The sequence below is a fragment of the Pyrus communis genome, chromosome 13, assembly GCF_041283825.1.
Source record: "Pyrus communis isolate YQ-2024b chromosome 13, ASM4128382v1, whole genome shotgun sequence".
NCBI lineage: Eukaryota > Viridiplantae > Streptophyta > Magnoliopsida > Rosales > Rosaceae > Pyrus > Pyrus communis.
Window position 1 is genome coordinate 18,835,590 of NC_142577.1, and position 25,517 is coordinate 18,861,106.

General features: G+C 38.6%; 4 protein-coding genes across 8 annotated transcripts; 2 read left to right on the forward strand and 2 right to left on the reverse strand.

Annotated features, from left to right (window-relative positions):
- Positions 1-993: 993 nt before the first annotated feature.
- LOC137736812 (CDPK adapter, putative (DUF1423)) lies at positions 994-5,933 on the reverse strand. Of its 3 annotated transcripts, none has more exons than XM_068476085.2 (6): positions 5,340-5,933; positions 5,126-5,169; positions 3,637-4,017; positions 2,362-2,924; positions 2,210-2,276; positions 994-2,023 (listed from the first exon to the last, which is right to left on the reverse strand). In XM_068476085.2, the coding sequence occupies exons 3-6, from the start codon at positions 4,010-4,012 to the stop codon at positions 1,605-1,607; spliced, it is 1,425 nt and encodes a 474-aa protein (XP_068332186.2). In that variant the 5' UTR covers positions 4,013-4,017; positions 5,126-5,169; positions 5,340-5,933; the 3' UTR covers positions 994-1,604. The 3 variants fall into 3 exon arrangements, with proteins under 3 accessions (XP_068332186.2, XP_068332187.2, XP_068332185.2); XM_068476086.2 differs by having other exon boundaries at positions 3,637-4,026; positions 5,340-5,520; XM_068476084.2 differs by having other exon boundaries at positions 3,637-4,078; positions 5,340-5,520.
- A 7,473-nt stretch (positions 5,934-13,406) lies between these two features.
- Positions 13,407-15,764, reverse strand: LOI1 (Pentatricopeptide repeat (PPR) superfamily protein). Its single transcript, XM_068477856.2, has 2 exons — positions 14,019-15,764; positions 13,407-13,926 (listed from the first exon to the last, which is right to left on the reverse strand). Exons 1-2 carry the CDS (start codon positions 15,605-15,607, stop codon positions 13,461-13,463), a joined length of 2,055 nt encoding a protein of 684 aa, XP_068333957.2. The 5' UTR covers positions 15,608-15,764; the 3' UTR covers positions 13,407-13,460.
- A 1,834-nt stretch (positions 15,765-17,598) lies between these two features.
- On the forward strand, positions 17,599-19,732 carry LOC137737644 (Lactoylglutathione lyase / glyoxalase I family protein). Of its 2 annotated transcripts, XM_088682274.1 has the most exons (5): positions 17,599-17,749; positions 17,864-18,094; positions 19,037-19,112; positions 19,309-19,380; positions 19,497-19,732. In XM_088682274.1, the coding sequence occupies exons 1-5, from the start codon at positions 17,663-17,665 to the stop codon at positions 19,523-19,525; spliced, it is 495 nt and encodes a 164-aa protein (XP_088538400.1). In that variant the 5' UTR covers positions 17,599-17,662; the 3' UTR covers positions 19,526-19,732. The 2 variants fall into 2 exon arrangements, with proteins under 2 accessions (XP_088538400.1, XP_068333286.2); XM_068477185.2 differs by lacking the exon at positions 19,309-19,380.
- A 2,588-nt stretch (positions 19,733-22,320) lies between these two features.
- LOC137735885 (late embryogenesis abundant protein D-34-like) lies at positions 22,321-23,957 on the forward strand. 2 transcript variants are annotated; one of them, XM_068475239.2, is made up of 3 exons: positions 22,321-22,724; positions 23,165-23,455; positions 23,564-23,957. In XM_068475239.2, the coding sequence occupies exons 1-3, from the start codon at positions 22,398-22,400 to the stop codon at positions 23,726-23,728; spliced, it is 783 nt and encodes a 260-aa protein (XP_068331340.2). In that variant the 5' UTR covers positions 22,321-22,397; the 3' UTR covers positions 23,729-23,957. The 2 variants fall into 2 exon arrangements, with proteins under 2 accessions (XP_068331340.2, XP_088539251.1); XM_088683125.1 differs by having other exon boundaries at positions 22,333-22,724; positions 23,544-23,666.
- Positions 23,958-25,517: the final 1,560 nt, after the last annotated feature.

A 25,517-nucleotide genomic window follows, 5' to 3' on the forward strand; every position in this document is an offset into this window, starting at 1 on the left:
CACACGGAAAACCCTTTCGATCTGCCTTCATTCCAATACCAAGAGCCAATTACTTTTACTTGATGGTTAAGAATATATGCTTTCTGGCCCACTGAGTCTACTACTGCTAGTCAACCCAAAGCATTTCTAGTCTGGGCTGCAGTGATTTGCATTACTTTTCACTTTTAGCTATCAAATGAACATCTCTCTGCTTTTCTGATGATTATTTTGTGATGAGCTCTCCCATTTTGCTGACGATCATCGGCTGAGTACAATTGATGAGTTGCGTAGACAGTTCTTTGTGTCGAATTTTCATTGCATCGGATTCTCCCGCTTGATATGCTACCGCCCTTTTCTTCCATGCTTCTTTATCTCCTCCATGCTACGCCTCAGTTAGTATGGATTGATTGGGCACAATATGGTTGGATTTGCTGGCTGAGGTTTTCCCTGAATGTGAACAGAACTGATTCTTTTACGTGATGCCGTGGTCGGAGATTGAAAACTGGGTTGGTTTAGTTTATTCTTCTGAAAGTTGCATGGCCTCTGCATTGTGTGATATGTTTGCCCAATTGTTCCCACTTCCGCATCATATTCACCCACGGTGGAAGAAGATATACAGCTGTCACGGAGGCCTCATTCGTCATTTCCTTCATTAATTTGTGAAGCTACTCAGTTGCACGAGGACTGTAAATTGTAACTTCACTCCCTCTCACAGAAGCTGCGTGCCTCTTTACGCTGACCAAATGTATTTTTTTGGTTTTTTTTTTTTGGGTTACTACAAAGTTTGGGAAAAGAAGAGAATCGGTATGGATCAAACCTGTCCCATGGTACACAAACATAATTAACTTCCGCCACTATAGTAAGACGCCGTCTACCTTTTACCTGACTAGTGGGGCATCTTGAGCGAGATCAGGTTCTAAGAATTTTGGCAGCACAAACCCAAGATTGATAACTATTTTAATTTTCAGTTTTTGTATAAATCGGAAAACCAAATAAGCAAGCATAACCAAACCATTTTAACAACGTGAAAGGTCCATTTCATTCCGAAGAAACTATATTTGTGCATTGTGCACACATTGTACAGGAAATGAAAATGCCTACATCTGCAACCAACCTATTCACACGAACGAAGAGCAGCAGCACTCGAGCCAAAGTGTTCTCCAGTTGCCAAAATTTCCGATTCCCCAGTCAGGCGAACCGCCTTCACAAACATAAAAAGAAGAAGAAAAAAAACACACAGTCGGGGAAATTGGGAGGTTGAGAGCACACTTGCCTGATGCTTCAAACAGACTAGAATCTGCGACGACCTTTCTCATGCACCGTTTCATCAAACAACGCAATCACTGCAAGAAGGTGCAAATTCTTTGGGAGTTCATAGGATACAATTCACAACATAAGAGGGTTCCTTGAAAGTCCTTCAACGGGCTCTTCATACCTTTCTTCTGCCAGTAGGCACGGGCTGATTCTACTAGATGCCCTTGTGCTTACAAACCTCACACAAAAATGTGACAGCACGATTGCACAAAAATCTAATGCGCAATCGATTCAAACCATAAAGAAGCCAGTTCAATACCAAAGTTGATGAAACAACGAAATTAAACCATCATAATCCAGTAAGGTTTACTTCAATCCTCAATTGCCAAACTGAAGTGCTCCTTCAGGACAGCTCTAGAAGTCTTTCCAAATCCGTTGGCCACTTCTTCCATATCCTTAAGCTTTTTGACTTCGCTTTTAATCTGCTTCACTCTGCTCATTACAGTACTCAGTAAAGCATCCGAGTCAGTTGAAGCATGCTGTACCAAATCAGACTTCTCCTTCTCAAGTTGCTGATACAGATTACAGAGATAGTTCTTCTGTGCATTAAGGCATTCCTCTGCCATTTTAAATTCAGTTTCCTGTGACCTTCTTAGTGCATGGAGAACCTGATCAATCTCTTCCTCAAGTTTTTGAGCTTCAGTTCGATAATAAAATTGTGAGCCCCTGACATCCAAGTGTTCTTGGAAGCCAGTAAGTTCCATGACAGTATCTCCATGATGAGAGACATCTGTATGCAAATGAAAACATTTTAGAGAGAGAGAGAGAGAGAGAGAGAGAGAGAGAGAGAGAGAGAGAGAGAGGGAGAGAGATGAAACCTTGTGCAAATTAACTAATTATATTTTTTATACAGCATCCAAAAAGTTGCAAGTAATTATCATAACATAATTACTTAATTTTAGAGAAGGAAGATTACCAATGGAGATAGTCGAAAAATTGTCTCCCTCTTTCCAAATATCTTCAAGATTAGTCCCACATTTGAGCTGCTTAAAATAGAAATGTTATATTGCTGGAATTTTAGGAAGTGTAAGTGTGGGAGTCTAAATACTGTAAAGCTACTATATTTACCTTTTCAATGGCCACTTCAATACGTTTCAGCAGGTCCTTTGCACTGGTTTTCTGTGAACCACACAAAATGCAGATACCAAAATTTAAAATCTTCTCAACATCATCCCGAGAATCAAGAGATTCGCAAGCAAGTAAAAGCCGTGTGAAATGTGAAACCAAATCTGTTTTTTCATCACAGCGCCGGCAATAGTATTCAGAATCCAAGCCAATGCTTCCTCCTACAGTGCCAGCCATGTAACATCGCAGAGCACAATCAATGTGGGCAGCATGCCCGCATATGCTACCATCATGCATCAATGCTTCGCAACGAATGTAATCATAACCTGCACATGACGAGTTTACAGACTTGCAACAAAGAATGCAACAGCAATCACGGCAGAACTTAGGTTCAGTGCAGCAAATATCACACTCCATTACTGCTAAAGCTGGGCTTTCTGCTTGTTCCAACAGACTGCTGCACTTCTTATTTCCAGCTTTACAACGCTCAGTATCAGACATGTAATCAGGTTCTGCACACTCTTCGGGGGGTAGAACACGTGACACATGCTTCAGCTTCGCACTACCTGCATAAATTCCACATGAAAGTAACGCAATTGGTTCTCCAATAAGTTGAGAAGTGAAAAACATATTAGATGCGTAGTACACTAAATTAGTAAATTCTTGAACATGGAATTTATTTTTTATTTGTGAAAAGCTTTAAAACCAAAATGGGATATATTGTTAACAGCTTGAATTTGATGATGTATACACTTCGCTCGCTGTTCGCTATACATAAAAAATTCAAGAATCTTATAGAGACAGGGAGAAAAGATCATGATAAAAAAAAATAAAAAAAAAACAGGACTCGGTTTGGATTGACACCATTAGTTCAGCCATTCACTACACTAAATGAAACTTTAACGTATAGGAACGTTGATCAGAATCTGACAGCATTTAAATAACGCACTATTTTTTATTTTTCCAAAATTGACACCATTAGTTCAGCCATTCACTACAGTAAATACAAATTAGAAAATAAACAACCAAACACACGTGTATTGAAGACATAAGTCAAGAAATAAGCGCTTAGCCATCAGTCTCCAAGATAAATTGCTCTGGATCAAATCACCAACATAAGATAATGAAAAGGAAAAGAAAACACAGGTACACAAACACCAGATCATTTCAAAGACAGACAAGGATATTATCACTTTATTTATATAGAGATGCCCAAAAGATATAAAAGCACAAAAGTTGAGAAATAGAAAATAAAAATCAAATTTGCTTACGGCTGACCATTTGTCAATGCTGACTGGTGTGCAGGGATCCTCCAGGAGAATTTTGTAAAAAAGTCATCAAGATTTAAACCAGGAAATGTTGCTTTGATATATCGTTCAACTGCAAGCCTGCTTGCAAAACCATATTTCCTACGAGTTGAATGTTCACGATTGCGAAGACGCTTTGGAAGATAGAGATACCTATCCAGAAAGTGTCCAGCAGCAGAAACTCTCTTCCCCACCTTCCAGCGCCAATTATCACCAGGATTAGGCCAATTCACAGGAGCATAAGGCAAACCTTCCCCAGAATCATCAGGTAAAACTGGATTACAAATAAAATCATTTTCATTTGTCTCTGGTGTCCTATCACTTTCAGCATCAAAATTGATCTCCATGATTCCTGTATCAGCTGGCATATGATGAGGGTAGTGTACCTTCAAGCAATTGAAGAGTATGATAACCTACGAACCAACATTATTTTTTCTAGTTACAAAGTAACACAATGCAAAAACAACGACCAGAGCACATGCCAATGATTCATTTTATTCTTAGAAATAAACTCTTTGATAGTATAACTACATGATATCTACAGTGTTGCAATATCAATAATTCTTTGAAATCCAGACAGGTATCCAACTTAATCCAACTTTCAGCCTCCGCGAATGGATAGGCCTTAGTTAAGTCATTAGTATGAGTAATTATGCCGTCTATCATAGTATTTGACATAGAACTGTAATAGATTGTAATTTCACATCTATATGTAGGCACTAGGCAAAGATTTCATTCCACTTATTTCAAACAAGGAAAATTTTGGGCAAAGTTTGTTTGATACTAATTTTATATTTGAATCTCCCACTATCCATTCAACAACTGCCAGAAGCCCAAAAGCTTAAGCCATCAGCAGCGGCAAGCCAAACCTAGGTCAAAAGTGGCCATGCCCCAAACCCATTTGTTACTATCGTTATTGTATCTTGGGTGGGTTTGGTTTCAATCGGTTCAGTTTTTTGCCATAACTGGTTCCCCATTTTTTTTTTTTTCTTTTTTTTTTTTTACAATACAGTCACACAGTGAAAGCCTCCAACGGAGGCCTATGCAGCACAAAAAAGGACACGGAAATGCATATGCAAATGCCGACTTGCTGACAGTGAGACATACACGGCAAATAATACACTAATCAGATTACCATGCCTATACGCAAGAAGCCTTAATCGATTGAGACAATAAATAATTAGGAACGAAGAAGGAAAGGACAAAAAAGAAAAAGAATTAGGAGATGAACTTTTTGATAGGAGAATGTTGCACATGCATTCATGGAAGAAGGAAAGGACGAAAAAAAAATAGGAGACGAAGGAGCCGAAATTAACTTGAAATATCAATCCTTGTTATATATGCAGACAATGGGTACCTCAGAGAGATGAACAATATGCAAAACCCCAATAATTAGATAAAGAATAAACAACAAAAAGTAAGATAGGATTAGATCTTATAGCTCGGAAGAATGTTTGTACCTCAGATAGATTAGGGTTTCGGATTCCAGAAAGTCAGCTCGTCACTGCAACAACAAATCAAATTCATAGAAAATCAGCTAAACAAATTGAAATAGATAAATTATTAAATTACGAAAAAGACAATGGGTTCAGAGAAACCATTTGCGGAAATGGAGGCCAAGAAAGGTAAAAGGAAGATCAAAAGGAAAAAAAAAAAAAGACAAAAGAAGCAAACCCCTTGGAAAACCCTCGAACCAACGAGAGAGGGTCACTGTGGGCGTACAGATCGGATTGAGTTGCAGCCAAAAAGCGACGGGGGTCACCGGAGATAGGCGGAGAGGGAGAGGGAGAAAGCAAATTTCTGAAAATTGGGGTATTAGGGTAATTAGCAAGAAATGGGCAACTTGTGATTATCCAAAAAGAAGGGGTAATGCTTATTTATGGTGTTTTTACGGGCCGGGTTGACCCGCGCTGAGTCGAGCTGAGTTGGGCCCAATTTATACATACAAGTATGACGTATCAAAAGATGAATGGGTATATTCCTTTACATAAGCCTAAGTCTTGGTTGGCTTAGACACTTAAGCCTAAAATCAATAATCATCATCTACAATGCACACAAGTTGTGCTTTGATAGATGGACCCGCAGATAAAGATAACCCAAGTTGATGAAGGAGAATATGAGATGGACTGGGAAGAGAGAGTCGCTAGAAACGGAAGAAACGAATATGAAGTCGCCGGCAAGATGAGAGAAAGATGAAGTTGCAAGATGGCAAGAAAGCTTAGGTTTTTCTATGGGAAACAAACAGGGGTCTGAGAGTCAGAGAAGAGAACCAGAAGATGGTATCTAATTCACTAAAAAAAGAAATGAAATATACATAATAATAATTATTATTAATTAATAATAATTACATAAATAATTATATCTACTAGAAGAAACCAGTGGATGTTCCATGTAATCAATATTCCAAGTGCAAACAGACAATTCTACCCAAGAAAAAGAAAGTCATATATTTGGACTGAATGAATAATCTTAGATCATGCTAGAGCCTAAAAGAAACTCGTGGATATTCCACGTAATAGTGAAATACTAATTATAAAAAAGTAATAAAAAAATCTTTTTTATAACAAAATTACCCCGCATTCTTTTATGCATTCTTTTCAACTGGTTTCGAACTTTTTTGTTTGGGGGAATTTGTATATATAACATAATATTAATAATATCAGTTCAGTACGATATATCACCGGTAATGATTTTGAATACCACTATCATACCGAAAATGTTTGGTTCGGTACAAATATTGTATCATTGCCAATTGGTAAGTTTTGGCACAAATTTGGTGTGGTATGGTTGGTACATTAAGTTGGCAAAAAATCTTACCCATATCCAGAAGTATACTCATTTGATCTGAATGTACTATTTTTCTCTACAATTAAGAACATTTTCCCATTGGATTTTTGCTACATAACCAAATTTTGATGAGGCACCCATCCTCCATTGGTCATACCCTTGTGAGATTCTCTACTTGCATCCAAAAGACGTTTAGTTTTGATTTAATGCAACTTTTTGTTAGAGCAATATTAGAAAATATGAAAATAACACAAGAATTCCTATAATAATAATCATAAAGAAATTCACAACATCATGTATGAAATTAATATAAACAACTAGGGATAAAGTTAGAAAAACTAACAAACTTGAAGATTGAGGCTTGCATAAATGCAATGTCTTAAAGATAGAATTTCGCCCATACTCTTGTGCTTGTAGTTCGGTAGACATCCGTTTTCTAGGATTCAACAATCTATAATCCAAAGTAAAAAAACACTTCAGTCTTCGAATTCTGGTGAACTTTATATATTTCGTACTCTTAAGACACAACTCGAAATTTGACAAACTAAGAATGAGAGAAACAAAGTGGGGAAATCTTATTTCTCAAGAGTAAAGATGAACTCTAATTTTCTATCATTTAATATCAATGGTTTCATGGGTTTATATAGAATCCAATTTCTACTTATTAAAGAGATGTAACTTTTCATCTATAAGGCCTCGTTTGGCACACCGGATAATACTAATAATACGAAGTACGGTGTTTGATGTCTGTTTGTATTAAATAGCCACCGGATTGTTTGTTGTCTGTTTGTATTAAATAACCACCGGATTAAACAATCGGGGCTTACCTACTTTATACGGAAAAGACCTACTTGCTTATCCTCTCCAAAACCACAGTACAATTTAGTCGGACGCTCTCTCTTTCCTTTCGAGACGCAACCACTCTCTTTGCTCTAGGTTAATCTTCTCATGCCTTATTCTTCTTCGTTTGAATCCCAATTCATATTCTCATTTTTCTTCTTCTTCCCAAGTTCCCTTCCTTCTGTTCTTCCTCTCCCTCTGTTCTTGTTATTCTTCGTTTCCCCTCCCTATGTTCTTTCCCCTCATTCCCACAAATCCCAAAACCCAATTCCTCTGCCGGCCACCATGAACCACAACCACCACCAGGTTCCATCCAACCACCCAGAACAAGACTCTTCTCTCCCTGCATCTTCTTCTGGCTACCGCATGATCTTCATCCCTCTTCTCTGTCGCTGCATCTCCGACCTCTACAACCCTCAGTCTGCGACCACCCCCAACGACGCATTTGAGCATTCTTTACATTTGATTGTCGAGTAAAATCCAATTATACCCTAAAAAACATTTTTTTTTTTTTAAATGCAAAGTGCATAAATGACACTCGATCTTTTTCTAATTTTATGTGATTAGCATATGAACTAAACATTTTAACAATTAACAGCCTTAACTTTACACCACCAAATTGTATAAGGTATGAAGTTATGGGATGCCATTTGCGCAATTTTTTCTTAAAAGATGAACAAACTAATCGTTGTGAGATTTTTTTTTTTTTCAATACAAATCCTTGTGGGAATGACGTGGTGCGAGGGTGGCAATTTAATCCGTTAAATTCGATCCCAGCAAGTAACCGACTCTAACAGTTTTGTTTCGGAGATCGGGTTCGGGTAACCGTTGGGTAAATTGTTTGATTTCGGGTTCGGTTATGGTTATAGGGGTATCCACCCCGAAACTGTCCTGTTTTCATTTTTTAATAAAAAATATAAATATTTATTATTTATATTTTTTTTATAAAAGAATGAAATCCTTAATTTTTTTTTTGTCCAGCAACTTTAATACTTTTTGGGAGACTCCAAGGGTGTGTTTGTTTGACTGGATTAGGGAGGATTGGACTGGACTAGACTAATTGCTAATGTAGTCCCTTGTTTGGCTAGACAAGGATTAGGTTTAATGAGCTAAGGTCAGACTCACTTGGATTATATACCTCCCTAGGTGTTCTTAACGAAGATCCCCAATTTCGGCCGGACTACTAAGACCGTCTCCTTCTCTGTCGTCTTCTCCTCGTCTAAGTCCCAGAGCCCCCTCTTCCGTTTTCCTTCTCTGCCAATCTTCCACCTATTCCTCCTCCGACAAGACCCATAACCTCTACCGCCTCCGACCGTCGTGGGCACATATCACCGTAGATGGTTTCGTTGAAACCCAAATCACGAGATCTTTGTGAACCCAGTAGTGGGTGAAGAACATGATTGCGATGGAGGAATTTGAAAAGCCAAGAACGCCGATGTCCACAACGGCGAAGCAGCTTGGGGTTGCCGCCTAAGATGCTAGGACGCTGGGATCGGCGAAGAAGATGGAGGCAACAGTCTGAGAGGCTCTGATTTGCGGAATTAGAGTTGGTTTTGAGACACTATTTCAACAACGGGACACTCTACAATTGTGGAATTGGAGTTGTTTTGATATGATCTCAAATTGTGGTCTCAAATTATGGAATTGGTTTTCGAAGAGGAAAGTTTTCAAAAAAAAAAAAAAAAAAAAAGAAGAGATAATTAATAATAAAATATTAATAAAAAGGGATTAAATAATATAATATTAGAATTTATTAATTATCCTGTTTTTTAGTCTGACATTGCCACAAACGTTTCACAAAGTTAGTCCAGGTTAGTCTAGTCTAAGCCAATCCAGCTTAGCCCCTGAAGCTAGTCCAGTCCAAGATAGTCCGGTGAAACAAACGCACCCCAAAGGTCTTGAGCGTGCAGTGCAAACTTCAAAGGTTTTTATCTTTATTCCAAAATTTTTAATGATTTCAAGTTTCAATGAATCATGGAATCTAGAAGAACTAAAAGGTTAGAAAAATGGTTCAATACTTCAATTTTGGGAAGGAAACCTATTTGTTCTGTGCTGATCCTTTACTTGGTCTGTGCAGCTCTTTCTGGAAAAACAATAACAACCAAAATCAGCCACCTCCAAGCCATCACCAACAAAACGGTTTCATTGTTGGTCATCGATTTTGGATTCGGCTGCGGTGGTTGGCGGTGGCGAAATGGGTGACTGGAACCCGGTGTTTACCGCGTGGTAGTCAGATCTTCTAACGACCAATGGTGCATCATTAAGTCTTTTTTATCTAAGGAGATTTCTTCTTTGTCTTATAGCTTAGCTAGGTTCTATTTTTCTTTGATTTGGTTTTTATTTTTGGTTTTGTTTGTGTGGGTTGTGACATTTACTACGGCTTTAGCATCAGTAGCTAATAGCTAATCCTTCTCTTTCTTCTCTGTCTGTTTGCGTCTTTTAAGGTGTAAAGGATATTCGGGTGTACCAATTAAGGACCAGAAATTAAATTAAATGTTTGTTACTTGTTAGTGGTTCTTGATGTTATCATCACATTATAATTGCCATAAATTATAAGGGGCTCTGCTTATTGGATGCCTGATACTGTGGTGTTGGATTATTTTTCAAACTTAGTTTGGTGCGTAATTCTCGGCCGGTTCATAATGAAAAAATCGTTACCCGATGGGGAATCCGTTACCCAATGGATTCGGTTATGAGGAATATTCGTTCGGATTTTTTACGGTTTCGGGTATAGGAAAAACAAATGGGTTCGGTTATAGGGATGACACATCTGAACCCAATCCGCCCCATTACCATCCCTAGGTGGTGCTAGCACATGGTGAGACAAAAATGCATAAACATATGGTATAATATTACCTAAATTGTCACTCAATACCACGGTCTGGTGACATTTCTTTTCGCTTAGAAGTGAGAGGTCTTAGGTTCGAATCTCATGGATGGAAAATTCGATACCAAATTAGGTTGCTCATTGTGTGGCTTACCCAAACTCCCCTCCCCTAGTGAGGCTAAGTCTTACCCCTCTCTGTTAGTGTAGATAATATCGTTTGTTTTAAAAAAAAAAAAATATTATCCAAATTAATTGCCTGTGTGCAATCTGGTAACAAATTGGAATGATTTTCCAACTAGATTTGCTGATATCTAATGGTTCCGATGCAAGTATTCGTCATTTACAATCATCAATTGTTCTCTGATAAAACAAAAACAATAACAAAGTTTTTCTCATTAAGTGAGGTCAACTATATAAATTCTAAAACATCACTAGATTCAGTTTTGCCAACTGCTGGGTCAATTAATTGCAGAAAAAGTGTGATGATTAAAAAAAACTGCACCAAATATTTATGTATGGACAAGATTTAAGTCTAATTAGATATAAGTGGCAGTCGTAAAAACTAATCACATCCCAACTGATCATGAATATACAGGAACATCTATTAATTAATTTTAATCTAGGGTTATATCAACATTAATCAAAGCTTATACATTCTAATTAACTAGTGTAATTGTTTATAAATCATATGAGAGAGTAGTATTATAGATGTACACGTATGATTCATATATACCTCCTCGATTCCTCAATGTCGAAAGAGAGTAGCGTACGTTCGTGGAGAAAATTTTCTACATCGATATCTTCCACGTACCGTGGCACTGCACATCAACATGTTATTATATATACGAAGACGTTCTCTTGCCAAATAATGACATTAAAGGTGATTGCATAATGATTAAGTTATAAATAAGTGGTGAATTGAAATAAAGTTAAACAGAACAACGTACCTTGAGAAGAAACCAAGAGAGCATATCGACAGAGAGTTGTTGAGCTTTGTGGGTGGAGTCTCGGCCACCCCACTGGTTCTGGAAAACCATTTCCTGGGCATTGGCCATTCCATTGCGACAGAACCGCTGAAATGCCCTCTTGCATATGATCATGGTCAAAGAACCTGTCTACGGTAGACGATTATGAAGCTGCCATCACACGTCCACCGTTGATGGATCCCATGGCATTAGGTACTAAGCTGTCGCCACCTTGTGCGACCGAAATGCCCTAAAGAAACTCTCTCTCTCTCTCTCTCGGCGTGGAAGATGATCGAGGAGTGCAAATAGAGAAAAAGAGGAAGAGAGTTGTAATTGATTTTGAGAAAGCACAAAATGCGTGGAGTGAATAGACAGAGAAAGAGAGACTCGGTAAAAGTGTGTGAGATATCGGAAACGGAACAACTTAATTAGTAGGCTTTTTTGTCTCAATATTTGGTGAGCATATTATTCACATGGATTCTTCATATGTGATGCTTTGTAATAATAGAGCTTAATTATTAAGTCGATTTTTATTTAAATAAGGAAACTTGTTTATTTTGTCCAATCAAAAGATGACACGTGTTTGTTGAATTTAAAATTTTAAATAACATATGCACTAGTTTTTAGAACAATAAAACATGTGTTGGTGATTTTGTTAGAGAGCTAATATTGAACCAAATCTTGTCCTCCAATCAAGAACACTCCACTATCTTTAAATCACATCCTAGCAGTGGCAGTGCAATAAAAGGCGATAATGCAGACCTCAATTGCTTGCGATGCAAGAAATGCTGACCGAGCCAAGAACATAAGCCACAACTCATAGAATCGCCTGGTCGAAATGATACAACATATTTGACGTTATAGATTATAAATTCAATCCGAATTGGTTCATGCTATAGATCAGGTAATTATTGAAGAGCAAACATATATATATATATATATAACAACACTTGAGAAACAGCTGCATACATTGTAAGTTTGCAACTTGTTACATATATGTAATTAAAATTTAGTGATCGTCTGCTTCATATCAATCCCACTCGACCATTCGAAAGCTGCCCTAGGTGCTGTTGCGGAATTCATTGAGGTGCTCCAACCTCCAGGCCATTCCCTGCACCAGTAAAGACTGATTGAGAAAAACAAAGGAAAGCATCGAAGAATTGAAGAATTAAAACTAAAATCTTAACTGAAAGGATGAATGACAAAGACTCCTAGTATGATAATGGCGAAACTTATTCAAATTCATAGTCAGAATATATCTGTATATATAAAAATAATCGTGATGCGAAAATCTTACCGCCTATATCAAAGAAGAAGATTTGCTGGAGCGTACCATCATTTACGCACCTCTCAGAAGTCTGAATTCCCTTTTCCTGCACGACCAAATTTGTTCTGACAACTCGCGATTGCGTCGAATAGAGGAAGAAAAATATAAATAACCAGAAACAAAGGCTAGTCCATAAAAGGGTTTTCATTATCAAAAATCATCTAGCAACAATAAAACATGCATTGCATTGCATATATACCTTGAGGGTTTGGGCTAAGGATGGGAGATTGGAGACAGTGAAGCAGATATGGGGGGTTTGGCCAATGATATCCGATGCCTAAGTCATTTTCTCTAAAAAGAGAGAGAATTTAGGGCTTAATTACATACCAAAGCTTACTAGAATTTGGTGGAGAATGAAGTATTTATAGAGAGATAGCTGACCACATGTGTGTAAGGAGGAGGAAGGACGTGAAGAAACAGTACCACTCCAAATAGCCTTGGCAAACGAACAATACAAAATGATCTACATCTTCATCATGCAAAAAGACACATAAAGGATCCATAGACAGAGTGAATTGTCAAATACGGTCTTTAATGCTAAGTCTTCCGCTAGCAAATAATTGTGAAGTTACAATCATCAATAAAGAATCCAAAAGAAAGTCTTGAGCTTTTTCCAACCAAAGTTCCTCCGCGTCAAGAGACGTTCTGAATTGAGCTAAACGAATTTTTTTTTTTTAATTTTTAAAAAAGGTGATTTTTACACTATTTTTTAACTTCTCACACTCTTTTATTTATGACCATGAGACTAAATAAATTAGACGGAATCAACGGTCAGACTTAAATAAGTAAGAGGCTAAAAAATGTATGTGAACAGCACTTCCCAATTTTAAAAAGTTGAATCGCCAACTTTTATCATAACAAAGGTCCTACCTGATGAGTCAATGTGCCAATTGTGCTATGTTCATGTAAATTGATATTAAAAAGTTGAGACAAAGTTAGTGGCCGTAGTAGCATTACTGTTATCTACAAGATATGCTGTGTGCGTAGCTCAATAATTTATCGGTAGAATTTTTCTTTTTTTTTTAAATGATTAGAACAATTTTAAATTATCACCAATAATCTCTACACGAGCAATGACCATCTCTAAAGCGATGAAACCGATTGTTATCTCTCACAATAATTTCTCTAGCTACAATTCCAGAAATGAACTTGATTGCACCATGGCAATCCCCACAGATCCTAAGGTTCTTTGTTATCCTTATAGGCACCCCGGGAGGGAGGGATATGAGTCCAAACGCCAGCGCAATCTTCTCGCTGTGGTACCAAACTTCCGACACTTTCTCTTCTTCCTCTATATCAAACAGCGCAAAATTGGTGTCGGCAATATAGCCAGCTTCGTCCATTTTCCTCCTTAACTCACTTAGCATTGCCTGAATCTCCGAATTCCTTTCGTGGGAGGTGTCCTTTGCTTGGAAGATGTGGACTGCATTCTTGACTGCGATCCAACTGTAGCCTGCACCCTTTTTGATCCCGACATCTTTCATTCCCTTTCTCACAAGCGTTGCTTCTTCCCACCTGCATTCAGAATTACCAAACAGAAATCAGTTTGTTTAAACGCCACAAAGCGTGTAGGATTCTAGATAGCAACACTACAATGGGATATTTACCTGCCAGCAGCTGCAAACATGTTAGAAAGCACCACGTGGTTGCCAGAGTCTTTAGGATCGAGTTCAAATAACTTGTCAGCTGCAATCTTCCCCAATTCTGTACTCCTATACATTTTACAAGCCCCAAGAAGTGCCCCCCAAATGGAAATCGTTGGCCGAATTGGCATCTTTGTAATAAACTCGTAAGCTCGCTCTATCATCCCAGCTCGCCCTAGCAAGTCCACAACACATGCATAATGCTCTGCCCCTGGTTCAATTGCATACTTTGCTTTCATTGACTCAAAGATCTGCATCCCCATTTGCACAGCCCCTGCCCTACTACATGCCGATAATACACACACCAATGTAACATAATTTGGTTTAAACTCGTGACTTCGGGTGCACATTTCCTTGAAAAATGCCAAAGCCATATCGGCAAGCCCTTGATGTGCGTACGCACCTACCATTGCGTTCCAAGTGATCAAGTTCCTCGAAGGCATTTCATCAAAGGCACGCTTGGCATCTTCTATGCAGCCACATTTTCCATACATGTCAACAAGTGCACTCCCAACAAATACATTTCCCTCCACACACGCCTTCACTGCAACCGAGTGAACTGACCTACCCTGTTCAAGCCACGCAACCCCAGCACAAGCACTTAGAACACTAGAAACCATGAAGTCAGTCGGCTTAACCCCTTCTTTCATCGCCCGTAAAAAGAACTCGCATGCATTCTCCTCCTCATCATTCTGCACGCACGCAGCCACCATAGAGCACCAAGAAACATCATTCCGCTGACCAATTCCATCAAAAACCGTCATTGAACACTCGACCTCCCGGCACTTCCCATAAAAGTCAATAAGCCCATTTAAAACCGACACATCTTTGCCAAACCCACATCGCATCACAAACCCATGTAACTGTTTCCCGAGCTCCAGACTCGATGTATCCGAACATGCATTGAGAAACGCACAGAACGTAATCGAATTAGGCTCCCCACCCGCCCGCAGAAACTCAATAAACTTGTAAACCGCATTTAGCGGCCGCCCGTCAAGCACCGCATTCGACATGTACGCATTCCACGTCGCAAGGTTTCTCTCGGGCATTTCATCAAACACATTCCGAGCCTCGTCTCGGAGACCCGTCTTGCAGTACATATCAAAAGCGCTGCACCCAACAAAGACATCGCATATCTGCCCGGCCTTGACAGCTAGCGCATGGAGCTGTTTTCCGGTGACAGGCAAGCGCAGCAAACCCGAGGCCTTGAAGGCGCAAGGGAAGGTGAAATCGTTGGGCTGGATGGACTCGCGGCGCATGTTAGAGAAGTGGAGGATAGCGGAGGCGAAATGGCCGTTTTGGACAGCACCGGCGATAAGGGAGGTCCAGGTGACGACTGAGCGAGATGGGTTGAGTCGGAGGATGCGTTGGGCTGAGTCGGGGAGGTCGAGTTTGGAGTACATGTTGACGAGGTGGTTGGAGAGGAAGGAGGGGAGAGACGCTCCGAGGGTTCTGATCATGTGGGCATGCGCCGCCCGGCCGAGCAGAGGGGAGTGCGTCGACACGGCGGATTCGACCAGGGAGGCGAGCGTGTTGGGAGCGAGGAATGGCATTGTTAGTAATTAGGGTCATGATTGAGGGGTAAGGAGGGGTTAGTAGTGCATCAGGAGCTGTGAAATTTCTTCACTGGGTTTGTTTCTGAACTGTGGCGGCCTATAATACTAGTGCTTTGCTCAACTACTATTTACATGTTGTAAACTACATTGCTTTATTGGTACTTGGCTACATCTCAAAAAATATATAGAAGTTCTTATTCAAAATTATTTTTTGTCGTTTTATAAAATTTTATGTTATTATAAATTAATAGGTAAAGTACAAAAATTACCTCAACTATTAAGGTCACGACAGTTTCATACCTCATCTTTTAAAATTGACAATGTTATACCGCATCTTACGAATTTGTGACAATATCATACCTCCGTCAATTTTTCTGTTAGTTTTTCTGTTAAGTGCTGACGTGACTTAATTCGAGATCTACTTTCTATTAAAATATTATTAAAAACTAAAAAACAATTATTTAATATTTTTTAAATATTAAAATAATAATAAAAAGTAGAAAAAAAAAAAAACCCATCATTTCGTCCCTCCCCTCCCCCCTCCTCCCTCCTCTCTCCTCTCTCCTCTCTCCTCTCTCCTCTTCCCATCTTCATCTTCTTCCCCTACCTGCAAATCCCAAAAAACAAACAAAAAAAAAAAAAATTCCAATTTGTCTTCCCCCACACCCACACTCTTCTCCCTCCTGCAACCCAAAAAAAAAAAAAAAAAAAAAAAAACCCAGATCCCGTCAACGGGATCTTGGGTACGCAGAGAAGGTGGATGATGGGTGAGGAAAAGGACATGAAGAATGGATGAGAGTGGTGGATTTGGGATTTGATGGGTTTTCAAATTTTTTTTTTTTTTTCCTCTTCTTCTTCTTCCGCAGGGGAGTTGATGGTTTTAAAAAAAAAAAATATTCTTTTTTTATTCCTTCCTTCTTTTTTTCCTCTTCTTCTTCCTCCTTCTCCTTCTCCTTCTCCTTCTCCTTCTTCTTCTTCTTCTTCCGCAGGGACGGGGGGTGTTGATGGGTTTTCAACTTTTTTTTTTTTTTTCCCTTCCTCTTCTTCTTCTTCCTCCTTCTCCTTCTCCCTTTTTCTTCCGCGCCGACACCCGGGGGGGATTTTTTTTTTTTTTTTTTCCTTCCTCCTTTTTTTCCTCTTCTTCTTCTTCTTCCTCCTCCTTGTCCTTCTTGTTCTTCCGCAGGTGGGGTTGTTGGGTTTTCAAATTTTTTTTTTTTTTTTTTTTTTGGGTTTGCAGGTGAGGGGAAGAAAATGAAGATGGGGAGAAGAGAGAGGACGGGGGAGGGGGAGGGGAGGGACGAACTGATGGTTTTTTTTTTTTTTTTTTTAACTTATTATTATTATTTTAATATTTAAATAATATTAAATATATATATTTTTTAGTTTTTAATAATATTTTAATGATTTTTTAATAGAAAGTGGACTCCAAATCAAACTACGTCAGCATTTAACTGAAAAGTAAACGGCCAAGTAACGGAAGGTATAACATTGGATCAAATTCTAAAAATAAGGTATGACATTGTCAATTTTAAAAGATAAGGTAGGAAAGTGTCGTGACACCAATAATTGAGGTAGTTTTTTGTATTTTACCCTAAATTAATCTATAAAGAACGTCTTTGTAAAAAATTATTAAAATCAAGGTCGTTTAGTTTTTTTTTTTTTTTTTTTTTTAAAACAGATGAATAGAATTGATAAAAGCATTACTAACCATCTATATATTTACTATAATAATTTGACTAAACAACCTTAACTTTAATTCATTCATTTGTAGACAAGCTCTTTACATAGTGATTCATTATTTGAACAGTTCTAATAATAACCATAAAACTCTAAAACTCTGTAATTCGAACCGAAAGAATTTTTAGCAGGAATCCCCTTTCATCCTTAAATAACTAAATTTTCCATTTTTGACTTTGCCAAAAATGTTAGTCCGTAATCACAATTCACAAAGCAATGACGTTTCACGACGTCGTATTCACATCAAGCCTAGCCAATAAAATCAGCCGTTATATAAGGTCCCCCAAACCGCTTGCCAAAAGAAAGAAGAAAGAAATGGCGGCAATAGCAACAGGAGTGAGTCTCAACCACATTTCCAGAGAATCTTCCGACATTCGGCGTCTCGCCGATTTCTACAAAGAGGTCCTTCACCCTTCCTAATTCAATTCCCTATTTCGATTCTTATAATTACATCACTTTAACAAGCTAATTAGCAATTAGTTAATCTAATTAATTTTGATTTTACGATCGTTGTAGATATTTGGGCTCGAGGAGATTGAAAGCCCAAACTTCGGGGAGTTCAAGGTGATATGGCTCAAGGCGCCTGGGAATTTCGCTCTCCACCTGATCGAAAGAAACCCTAGTTTTAACCTTCCGGAAGGACCATGGAGCGCCACTTCACCGGTTGCTGACCCGAGCCACCTCCCCAGAGGCCACCACATCTGCTTCAACGTCTCCAATTTCCAGTCTTTTGCGAAAACCCTCAAGGTATGAAACTATGAATACGTATTTAAATTTACCCCTTTGGGATTTTTATGATTTGAATTGAATATGTGATTGCTGCCCTGTTGGTTTTGATTTGGAGGTGAAAAAGTTGTGCTTTGTGGAGTTTGATTGTTATAGTGAAAAGCGAAAGTTATTAAGGACCCTTTTCTTTTTACAAAGACGATATTTAAACTACTCGAATTTATGACTAGTGGTGGTGGGGGGTCGAAGTTGCGTTCGAGGGTGCCGCCGCTACCGCTGCCAACTGGCCGGATCTACTTGTGTGAACCTTTATGGAATTGAGTCTTGAAATGTGAAATCAAATCTTAGGCTAGATGAGGCATTTGTTATGTACGATATGAGCTCTCGCTTTTATTTGCTAACTATTTTTTCACCCGAGTTTTGCTTCACTTCCCTTATATGGTCTAGGTTCTTCGTTTCCTCTATATATACATGTTCGTATAACTATGAACTGATAGTAATATGAACTTAGGTATATACTACGATGCGGAACAGAACATGAATGACATAGCTGAAGATTCAATGCAATGGAAAAGCTTCAAAACAAACTCACGTGCATAAATTTTGGGAGAAAGAAGAACCAAAAACGCAACCTTTGACCTTTCTAGACCAAATGAGAGAGTGGGAGACGACTAGTTAAGTTATCCTCATGACGTACAAAGTCATTTTTTGATTGGTTCTGTTTAGCTTGTTTTGTTGGGGTAAGAAGTTGGGAAGCTTTAAGAAGAATTTGATTGGGGCTGTTTTCTTCCCCTTAAAAACAAAGTTTGTTTCTAAAACAGGCTTAAATAGGTTGGGGCCTTTGTTTAGAAGGGCCAAAGACAAAGGTTTAAAGGCTTTGTATGTTTGTTTGTTCTCATTTAATTTATTTATTTTATCAACCATTCTTTGATGCGAGTTCTATGAACAAATTCGGTTGTGCAGGAAAAGGGAATCCAGACTTTTGAGAAGTCCTTACCTAATGGTAAGGTCAAGCAAGTCTTCTTCTTTGATCCAGATGGTAAGCCTTTCTAATCATATTGTTGATATATGTTGTGTTCAAGATTGCAACTTAAGCAAGAGCCATTTATCTTGGGTTAAAGGTGTTAGAATTTTGGATAAGCATGCGGGGATTACTGGGATTACTCAACGCTTTATGAACAAAATGACAGGATCAATATGATATGTTGAGAAACTAATTGAAAGATTGAACACAGTATTGAATGGCATGCCCTATTTTGAAGATGGAAGATCATTTGCTGACAAACACAGAGAATCTTCTCTCAGATGTATACTGATTATGCACTATGGATTTCAATCAGCTTTCCCATTGCTATGCTATTAGTAGAGAAGAACATTTGTCATTCCTTTCCTTTCAGTTTCTCAATCATGCTTTGTTGTGCAGGCAATGGATTGGAGGTTGCAGGTCAATGAACTGCACGGCAACACCGAAGGCTGCTCCGAAAGGTCAATTAGAATGATATGAAGCAAATGATCAGTAAAATATCGTACATACAATAAGTAGCAATGATCAGTTTCATTTATGCAGCTGTACCTCAAGTGTTATTGTATTTATGATCTTAAATATGTTGTATACTTTTATGCTTCACATCAATTGCCGTCGTAGCGTATCACGTGTCAGTACGGATTGCATAATATATGATGGTCGAATATTTAGGCTTGGTAGAAGTCGAATGCAAGCTTGTTACCATGTGACACTTGAAGTCGAAAATTTTCGAGTCATAAAAAGATATTTGACATTTTTAGCAAAACAGTCCCCTCTTATACTGAAGCCCCCCTTGTTCTTTACATTCCCTTTTCAACTTGTTTGTGGCTTATGCTCTTTTTCGCTTATTTGGCTCGATCTGGTATTCTTGCATCACAAGTAATGTCTGCATTGCCTTATGCTACACCGCCAGGACGTGGTTGGAAGAGTGTTTTCGCAGTGCTCGTGTGTATAGACTAGGGTTATCAAAAGAACACTCTATTTTCTAATTGATACGTGAAGTTTTCGGGAAAAATCTCTGTTTTGCTTATCTCAAGGACACTTTTTTTCTTTGTCATACCAGCACTACTAGGGTGGGAGTAACTAAACCCTAAACGTGGGTTTTGGTGCAAGGGTCAACGTTCTTAACCACTTGAAAATCGATTTTTAATTAATTGAGTTAGTGCTCATAACAACTAGAACTGTAGAAGGGTACTAGGATACGTAATCGAACACCAATTCTCGGCTTTGAATAGATAGTTGTTGACCCAAAAAATTACAAAGTCTACGCGGTGTGCAGGCCGAGTAACTAATGAGCTAACTACGTCCTTCTATTGATGCGGGGCGTGCCAACTCATCGGCCAAGCTCAGCCGAGGAGTAAAATTTATTGATGTTGTGTTGAGCGCGTTGCTGACTTCTTGATTTTGCGACTGCGGCCAAGGAAGGAACACGTCTCAGCCTTCGGGTTTTAGAGCCTAAAGACAAGACTGCTAGTTCTGCGAAGTTCAATATCAAATTCGGTTTTCAATGTGCCGAATGTAGTAACTTGTAACACCTCACTTCGTCAAGAAGGCTAATGAGATGACCTCTGCCAATAAGGATTCGAAAATCCTTCTCGACCGAGACTTGGATAAATAACCAGTCGACCTCGACACAGTGTTGTTTATCCAAACTGAAGATGCTCAGCAATCGGCTGATTCTACGGCAACAGTGCTGTTTATCCAAATTGAAGATGTTCGATGATTGCCTTCACACTGCTGTTTATCCAAACTGAAGGTGTGTTGACGAAAAAAAGAAAATAAAAAAAATCTCAAGGTGTTTGAGAGGTTTGCGTAGGGCAGTTGTGTGTTGAATTGGTGTCTTTTGTCATTGTCGCTGCCTCTATTTATAGATTTTGTAATGCTCAGCCACTGAAATAAAGTATTCCAATTCCATTATGACTCTCAGCGTCAGGATATTATGATAAAGAACCTTTTTGATAATATCCCTCAAAGTCAAGATTCCTCGTGTCAATGTTGTGTGCTCCTTTCATCTTTGCAGAACACCAATCTAATCCAAAGATTGGTTATAATATTTAAATGTCGTGAATCTCTGTCATCCAATTACATGTACGAATGACATTCCAATTTGCATCATTATCTTGACTTCAACATTATCCCTAAACCATGCATCTTGACTATCTAAACCTCATCTTAATGCACCATCATCGTGCTACTCAATCTGATAATAGGAGTCTCAAGTCCAATTGAATTGTATTGCTTGCTCGGAAACTTACTTTGCATCTTATTATCCTGTATAAGAAAATATCAAGATAATTTGTTAAACGATAATTATTATAATAAAAATCATAATATTATCTTTCAATAATAACAAAATTATCTTCAGTTTTCATCTGATGTTTGAGAGCTATGCTCACTCAATAGCCTTAATTGCACGGGCCGATGGTGTAAATTTGGGTCCAAATAATAGTAAAAGCTTGAACTTCAACCTTTGAAAGGATACTAGCATTAGCATCCAGTATCAGTTCGAACCATTGTTCTAAAAATCCCTGCCTAGGTGTTAGGCGGTTAGCCACCGCTCCGATTAATGTTTAAGCGTTTGAAAATTAAGAAATAGCGCCTAGACTTGCTGAGGCGCCCGCCCAAACCCGTCTAGACACTTGCCTAGGTTGCAACTCACTTAGATAGAAAATAGATAACTTTCCTTTTGCATTTTATTGTTTCCAATAAATTGTAAGAAACTTATTGAACACTTAAATAAACACACATGATATATTTGCACCCCATGTTTTCATTATGTTCCAATACTTCATAATATATATATATGTATATATATCATTCTATTTTCTAGTTTATGATAAAATTATATATATTTTATGTATAAACAGACACTTATTTACACGAAATACAATAGATTTACTTAAATCCGTTTAGTCTGCTTAGACTCCACCTAACTGCCTAAATGCTAGGTTCCAGCACGCCGCCCGACTAACGTCTAACGTATTTTGGAACCTTGGTTCGAACATTCGATGGAGTGACGAGGGTCCTATAAGTGTTGGCAACCTCTGTAGCGACAAGTGTCGGCAGATTAACTGCAAGCACAGCAACCTGCTTACATGTGTACCGCTAGAATTCGAAGTGTCCTGGCCTTTATCTCGACACGTGTCTCAAAATCCACGTGTCAATAAGTTTTCCCAAATTATATATAACCTTATATAAAGTCTGCCATTCTTCCCTAACATCTACACGTACGTATAGAACTAGTCAGAACCACCAAAACCGTTGAAATAACGTTGTAATTCATCACAAATACTGATAAAAATGAGCCAGGGACAGCCACGGAGGCCTCGGGAGGATGAGGCGCAGCCGATCAAGTACGGTGACGTTTTCTCCGTCTCAGGGCAACTCGCTGACAAGCCCATTGCACCGCAAGATGCTAACATGATGCAGACCGCTGAGACCATGATTTTTGGGCAGACCCAGAAGGGCGGTCCGGCCGCTGTTATGCAGTCGGCCGCCAGCCGGAACGAAAAAGCCGGTCTCGTCCGCCATGACCAGGCTACCGATGTTGCTGGAAGTGAAGGTGTCACTGTTACCGAGACTGATGTCCCCGGCAGCCGCATCATCACCGAATCAGTTGGTGGACAGGTTCCCAACCTGCTATCTCATTTTCCTGATCATTTAGATACCAATGCTTGATTCAATTAACAATACAACTCACTTTTAATATGTTAATTATGTCTAATATATACGCTATATTTCTTCATACGGATTGTTACGTCTAATATTATCATGTATATATATTATGTAGTCTAATATTATCGTATACATTATGTTATTATCATATATATTATATATGTTTGAATCTAAATTATTAATTAGTACTATTCAGTACTAATTTAACATGTATGTTGTAGGGTTGAATTGATCATTCTGCTATTTGTATTAGTAGTATAGTTTGACATCGTAAAAAACATAAATATGATGGCTGGCATTGTGTTATACGTCCAACACATAATGTATGCTATGCTGCTATGGATGTAAAGGGGGTGGGTGACCCTTTTTCTTGTGTGTTTGGATGTGGTTAGGTGGTTGGGCAGCATGTGCAGCCTACCCCAGTGGCGCAGGCAACTGCGGCGGGGTTCATGCAGCAAAACTCAATCACCATAGGTGAAGCACTGGAAGCCTCGGCCCAAACAGCAGGTGACAGGCCAATTGATCAAAGCGATGCTGCGGCCATTCAGGCAGCTGAAGTGAGAGCGACAGGCAGCAATGTAATAAGCCCGGGTGGGCTGGCCGCCATGGCTCAATCCGCTGCAGCGTACAATGCTGGGACGGAGAGGGAGCAGGACAAGATCAAGCTCACTGATGTATTGTCGGTAATTAACTCGACCATTGGGCATATGGATATTGTGTGGTTTTTTGTATTTATTCAATATGGTCAGTAAGGTGTTTGATGTGAAGTAGTTTTTGTTGCGTGGCTGAAGGGTGCAACTGCAAAGCTGCCCGCGGACAAAGCCGCGACGAGGCAGGATGCTGAAGGAGTTGTGAGCTCTGAGCTGCGAAACAATCCGGGCATGGGAACCCGTCCCGGTGGAGTGGCAGCGTCGGTGATGGCGGCTGCTAGGCTGAATGAGAATATAAACATGTGACATGCGGCTGTTCATGCTTTCTGGTGAACTGAATAGGTGCTGTAATCAACAATCTCTAAATTAGTTAGCAGTTTTACGCCACGTATCTATATGAAATAGTATGTAAACGTGTGCGCCATGGTTTTGTATTCGCGGTAAAATACCAAGCTGTGTTGTACTTTGTATGTCAGTGCGTTCTTCTTATATGATATGTAATTCTTAAACAAGTTTGAGTTCTGTTCTACATACCTATATGAAAGTTGCATCTTTAATTCTTTACGTTCTCCGTTTTGGACTGGACCGCTAGTTCTTATTATGGGGCTGTTTCTGAAAAATAAAACTTTTGGACTGGGCTAGCCCACGCAGCCAAATGCTTTGGTTTGTTCTTATTTTAGGGGTAGCATCGCATCCCATGCTGTAAACAACTTAAGTTTTGTATTGCTTTTTTCACCAAAAGCAAAGCGAAACAGTAAAAAGGTGTTTTGATAAAATTAATATTCCGCTTATCAATAAGAAATGGCTCTCAAATATCAGTTTTTAAAAGTGTAACATGGGGGTTGCTTCTAAAAATTACTTTAATAAAATGTGGAACTTGTTGAAAACATTGACAATGTTGAAAATATTTGACAGATGAATGAATGGTCACACAGATTTTCAATAGCCACATAGTAATGTGGACTTTGTAAATGAAGGAGATCATATTTTCAAAGTGTGCTGAAGTTGCTCTATAAATAGAACGCTCTATGTACTATCAAAATACATAGAAAGGAAAGATAAATAACATCAATATCTATATGTCCCTCTTTTATTTGTCATCTCTTTGTGTTATAGTTACAGTGTGATATTTTACACTTACTTCGCTTCTGTTACTAGTAAAAGTTATTTCTCTAACTTTTACCTATTTATAACACGTTCAACACGATTCTCTAATCATTCTCTCATTTCTCTTCGCCGAAAGAAAAAAAAAAGTTTCCTTTAAGGATTTTACTGTTCATCTTCTTCCTCTGCTTCAATTGCTGGATATACCCTCACGAAGAACTGTTTACACCATGCCTGCTTCTAGTTCTCAACCTAATATTTACATATATCTTTGATTTCTTGTTTGTTGTAGATCTTGATTACTAACCTAGTGTTTATTTATGTTGATTTTACTGCAATCCAAGATGGTGCGGTACAATCGCCCATCTTGAACTGCAAATTTAATCTTACTACAATCCAAGATGATGCTGTATCATCACCTATCTTGGACTGCATATCTAATTTTACTGCAAATTTTAGGTGGAGCGGTATAATCGCCCACCCTACCCTGCATATTTAATTTACCTGTTGTTTAATTTCATTACAATTTTAGGTGGTGCGGTATAATCGCCCACCCTACTCTGCGTATTTAAATTTTCTTGTTACTTGAGTGGTGCGGAATAATCGTTCATCCTATGTTATGTTATTTCAATGAGAATGGTGCGGTACAATTGTCCTCCTCATTCATCATGTAAATCTCGAGCCAGAAGTTTCGAGTGCTTATCATTTTGGCTCGAAGATCAAAATGAAAAATTTATAAAAACCAAAAGTTCTTACACTACATACCTTTAGATATTATTGCAAGTTCTTACACATCTCAGTTTTCTTTCAGAAAAGAAAATGGCGAACTTGGCAAAGCTTGATTTTGTTGCCCTAGACATTACTGGGAATAACTATCTTACCTAGGTAGTGGATACCAAGATCCATTTGGAGGCAGGGAATCTTGGAGAAACAATCAAGGAAGAGAACAATGCATTTTCTCAAGATCGGGCGAAGGCTATGATCTTTATTC

Coding starts and splice junctions, on each gene's coding strand:
- LOC137735885 (XM_068475239.2), top strand. CDS start 22,398: ATGAGCCAGGGACAGCCACGGAGGCCTCGGGAGGATGAGGCGCAGCCG. Junction 22,725..23,164: donor CCGAATCAGTTGGTGGACAG/GTTCCCAACCTG, acceptor GGATGTGGTTAG/GTGGTTGGGCAGCATGTGCA. Junction 23,456..23,563: donor AGCTCACTGATGTATTGTCG/GTAATTAACTCG, acceptor GCGTGGCTGAAG/GGTGCAACTGCAAAGCTGCC.
- LOI1 (XM_068477856.2), bottom strand. CDS start 15,607: ATGCCATTCCTCGCTCCCAACACGCTCGCCTCCCTGGTCGAATCCGCC. Junction 13,927..14,018: donor ATGTTTGCAGCTGCTGGCAG/GTAAATATCCCA, acceptor TTCTGAATGCAG/GTGGGAAGAAGCAACGCTTG.
- LOC137737644 (XM_088682274.1), top strand. CDS start 17,663: ATGGCGGCAATAGCAACAGGAGTGAGTCTCAACCACATTTCCAGAGAA. Junction 17,750..17,863: donor TCGCCGATTTCTACAAAGAG/GTCCTTCACCCT, acceptor CGATCGTTGTAG/ATATTTGGGCTCGAGGAGAT. Junction 19,381..19,496: donor CAGAGAATCTTCTCTCAGAT/GTATACTGATTA, acceptor TTTGTTGTGCAG/GCAATGGATTGGAGGTTGCA.
- LOC137736812 (XM_068476084.2), bottom strand. CDS start 4,033: ATGCCAGCTGATACAGGAATCATGGAGATCAATTTTGATGCTGAAAGT. Junction 2,925..3,636: donor CCAGTCAGCATTGACAAATG/GTCAGCCGTAAG, acceptor GAATTTATGCAG/GTAGTGCGAAGCTGAAGCAT. Junction 2,024..2,209: donor TTTTTCGACTATCTCCATTG/GTAATCTTCCTT, acceptor ATTTGCATACAG/ATGTCTCTCATCATGGAGAT.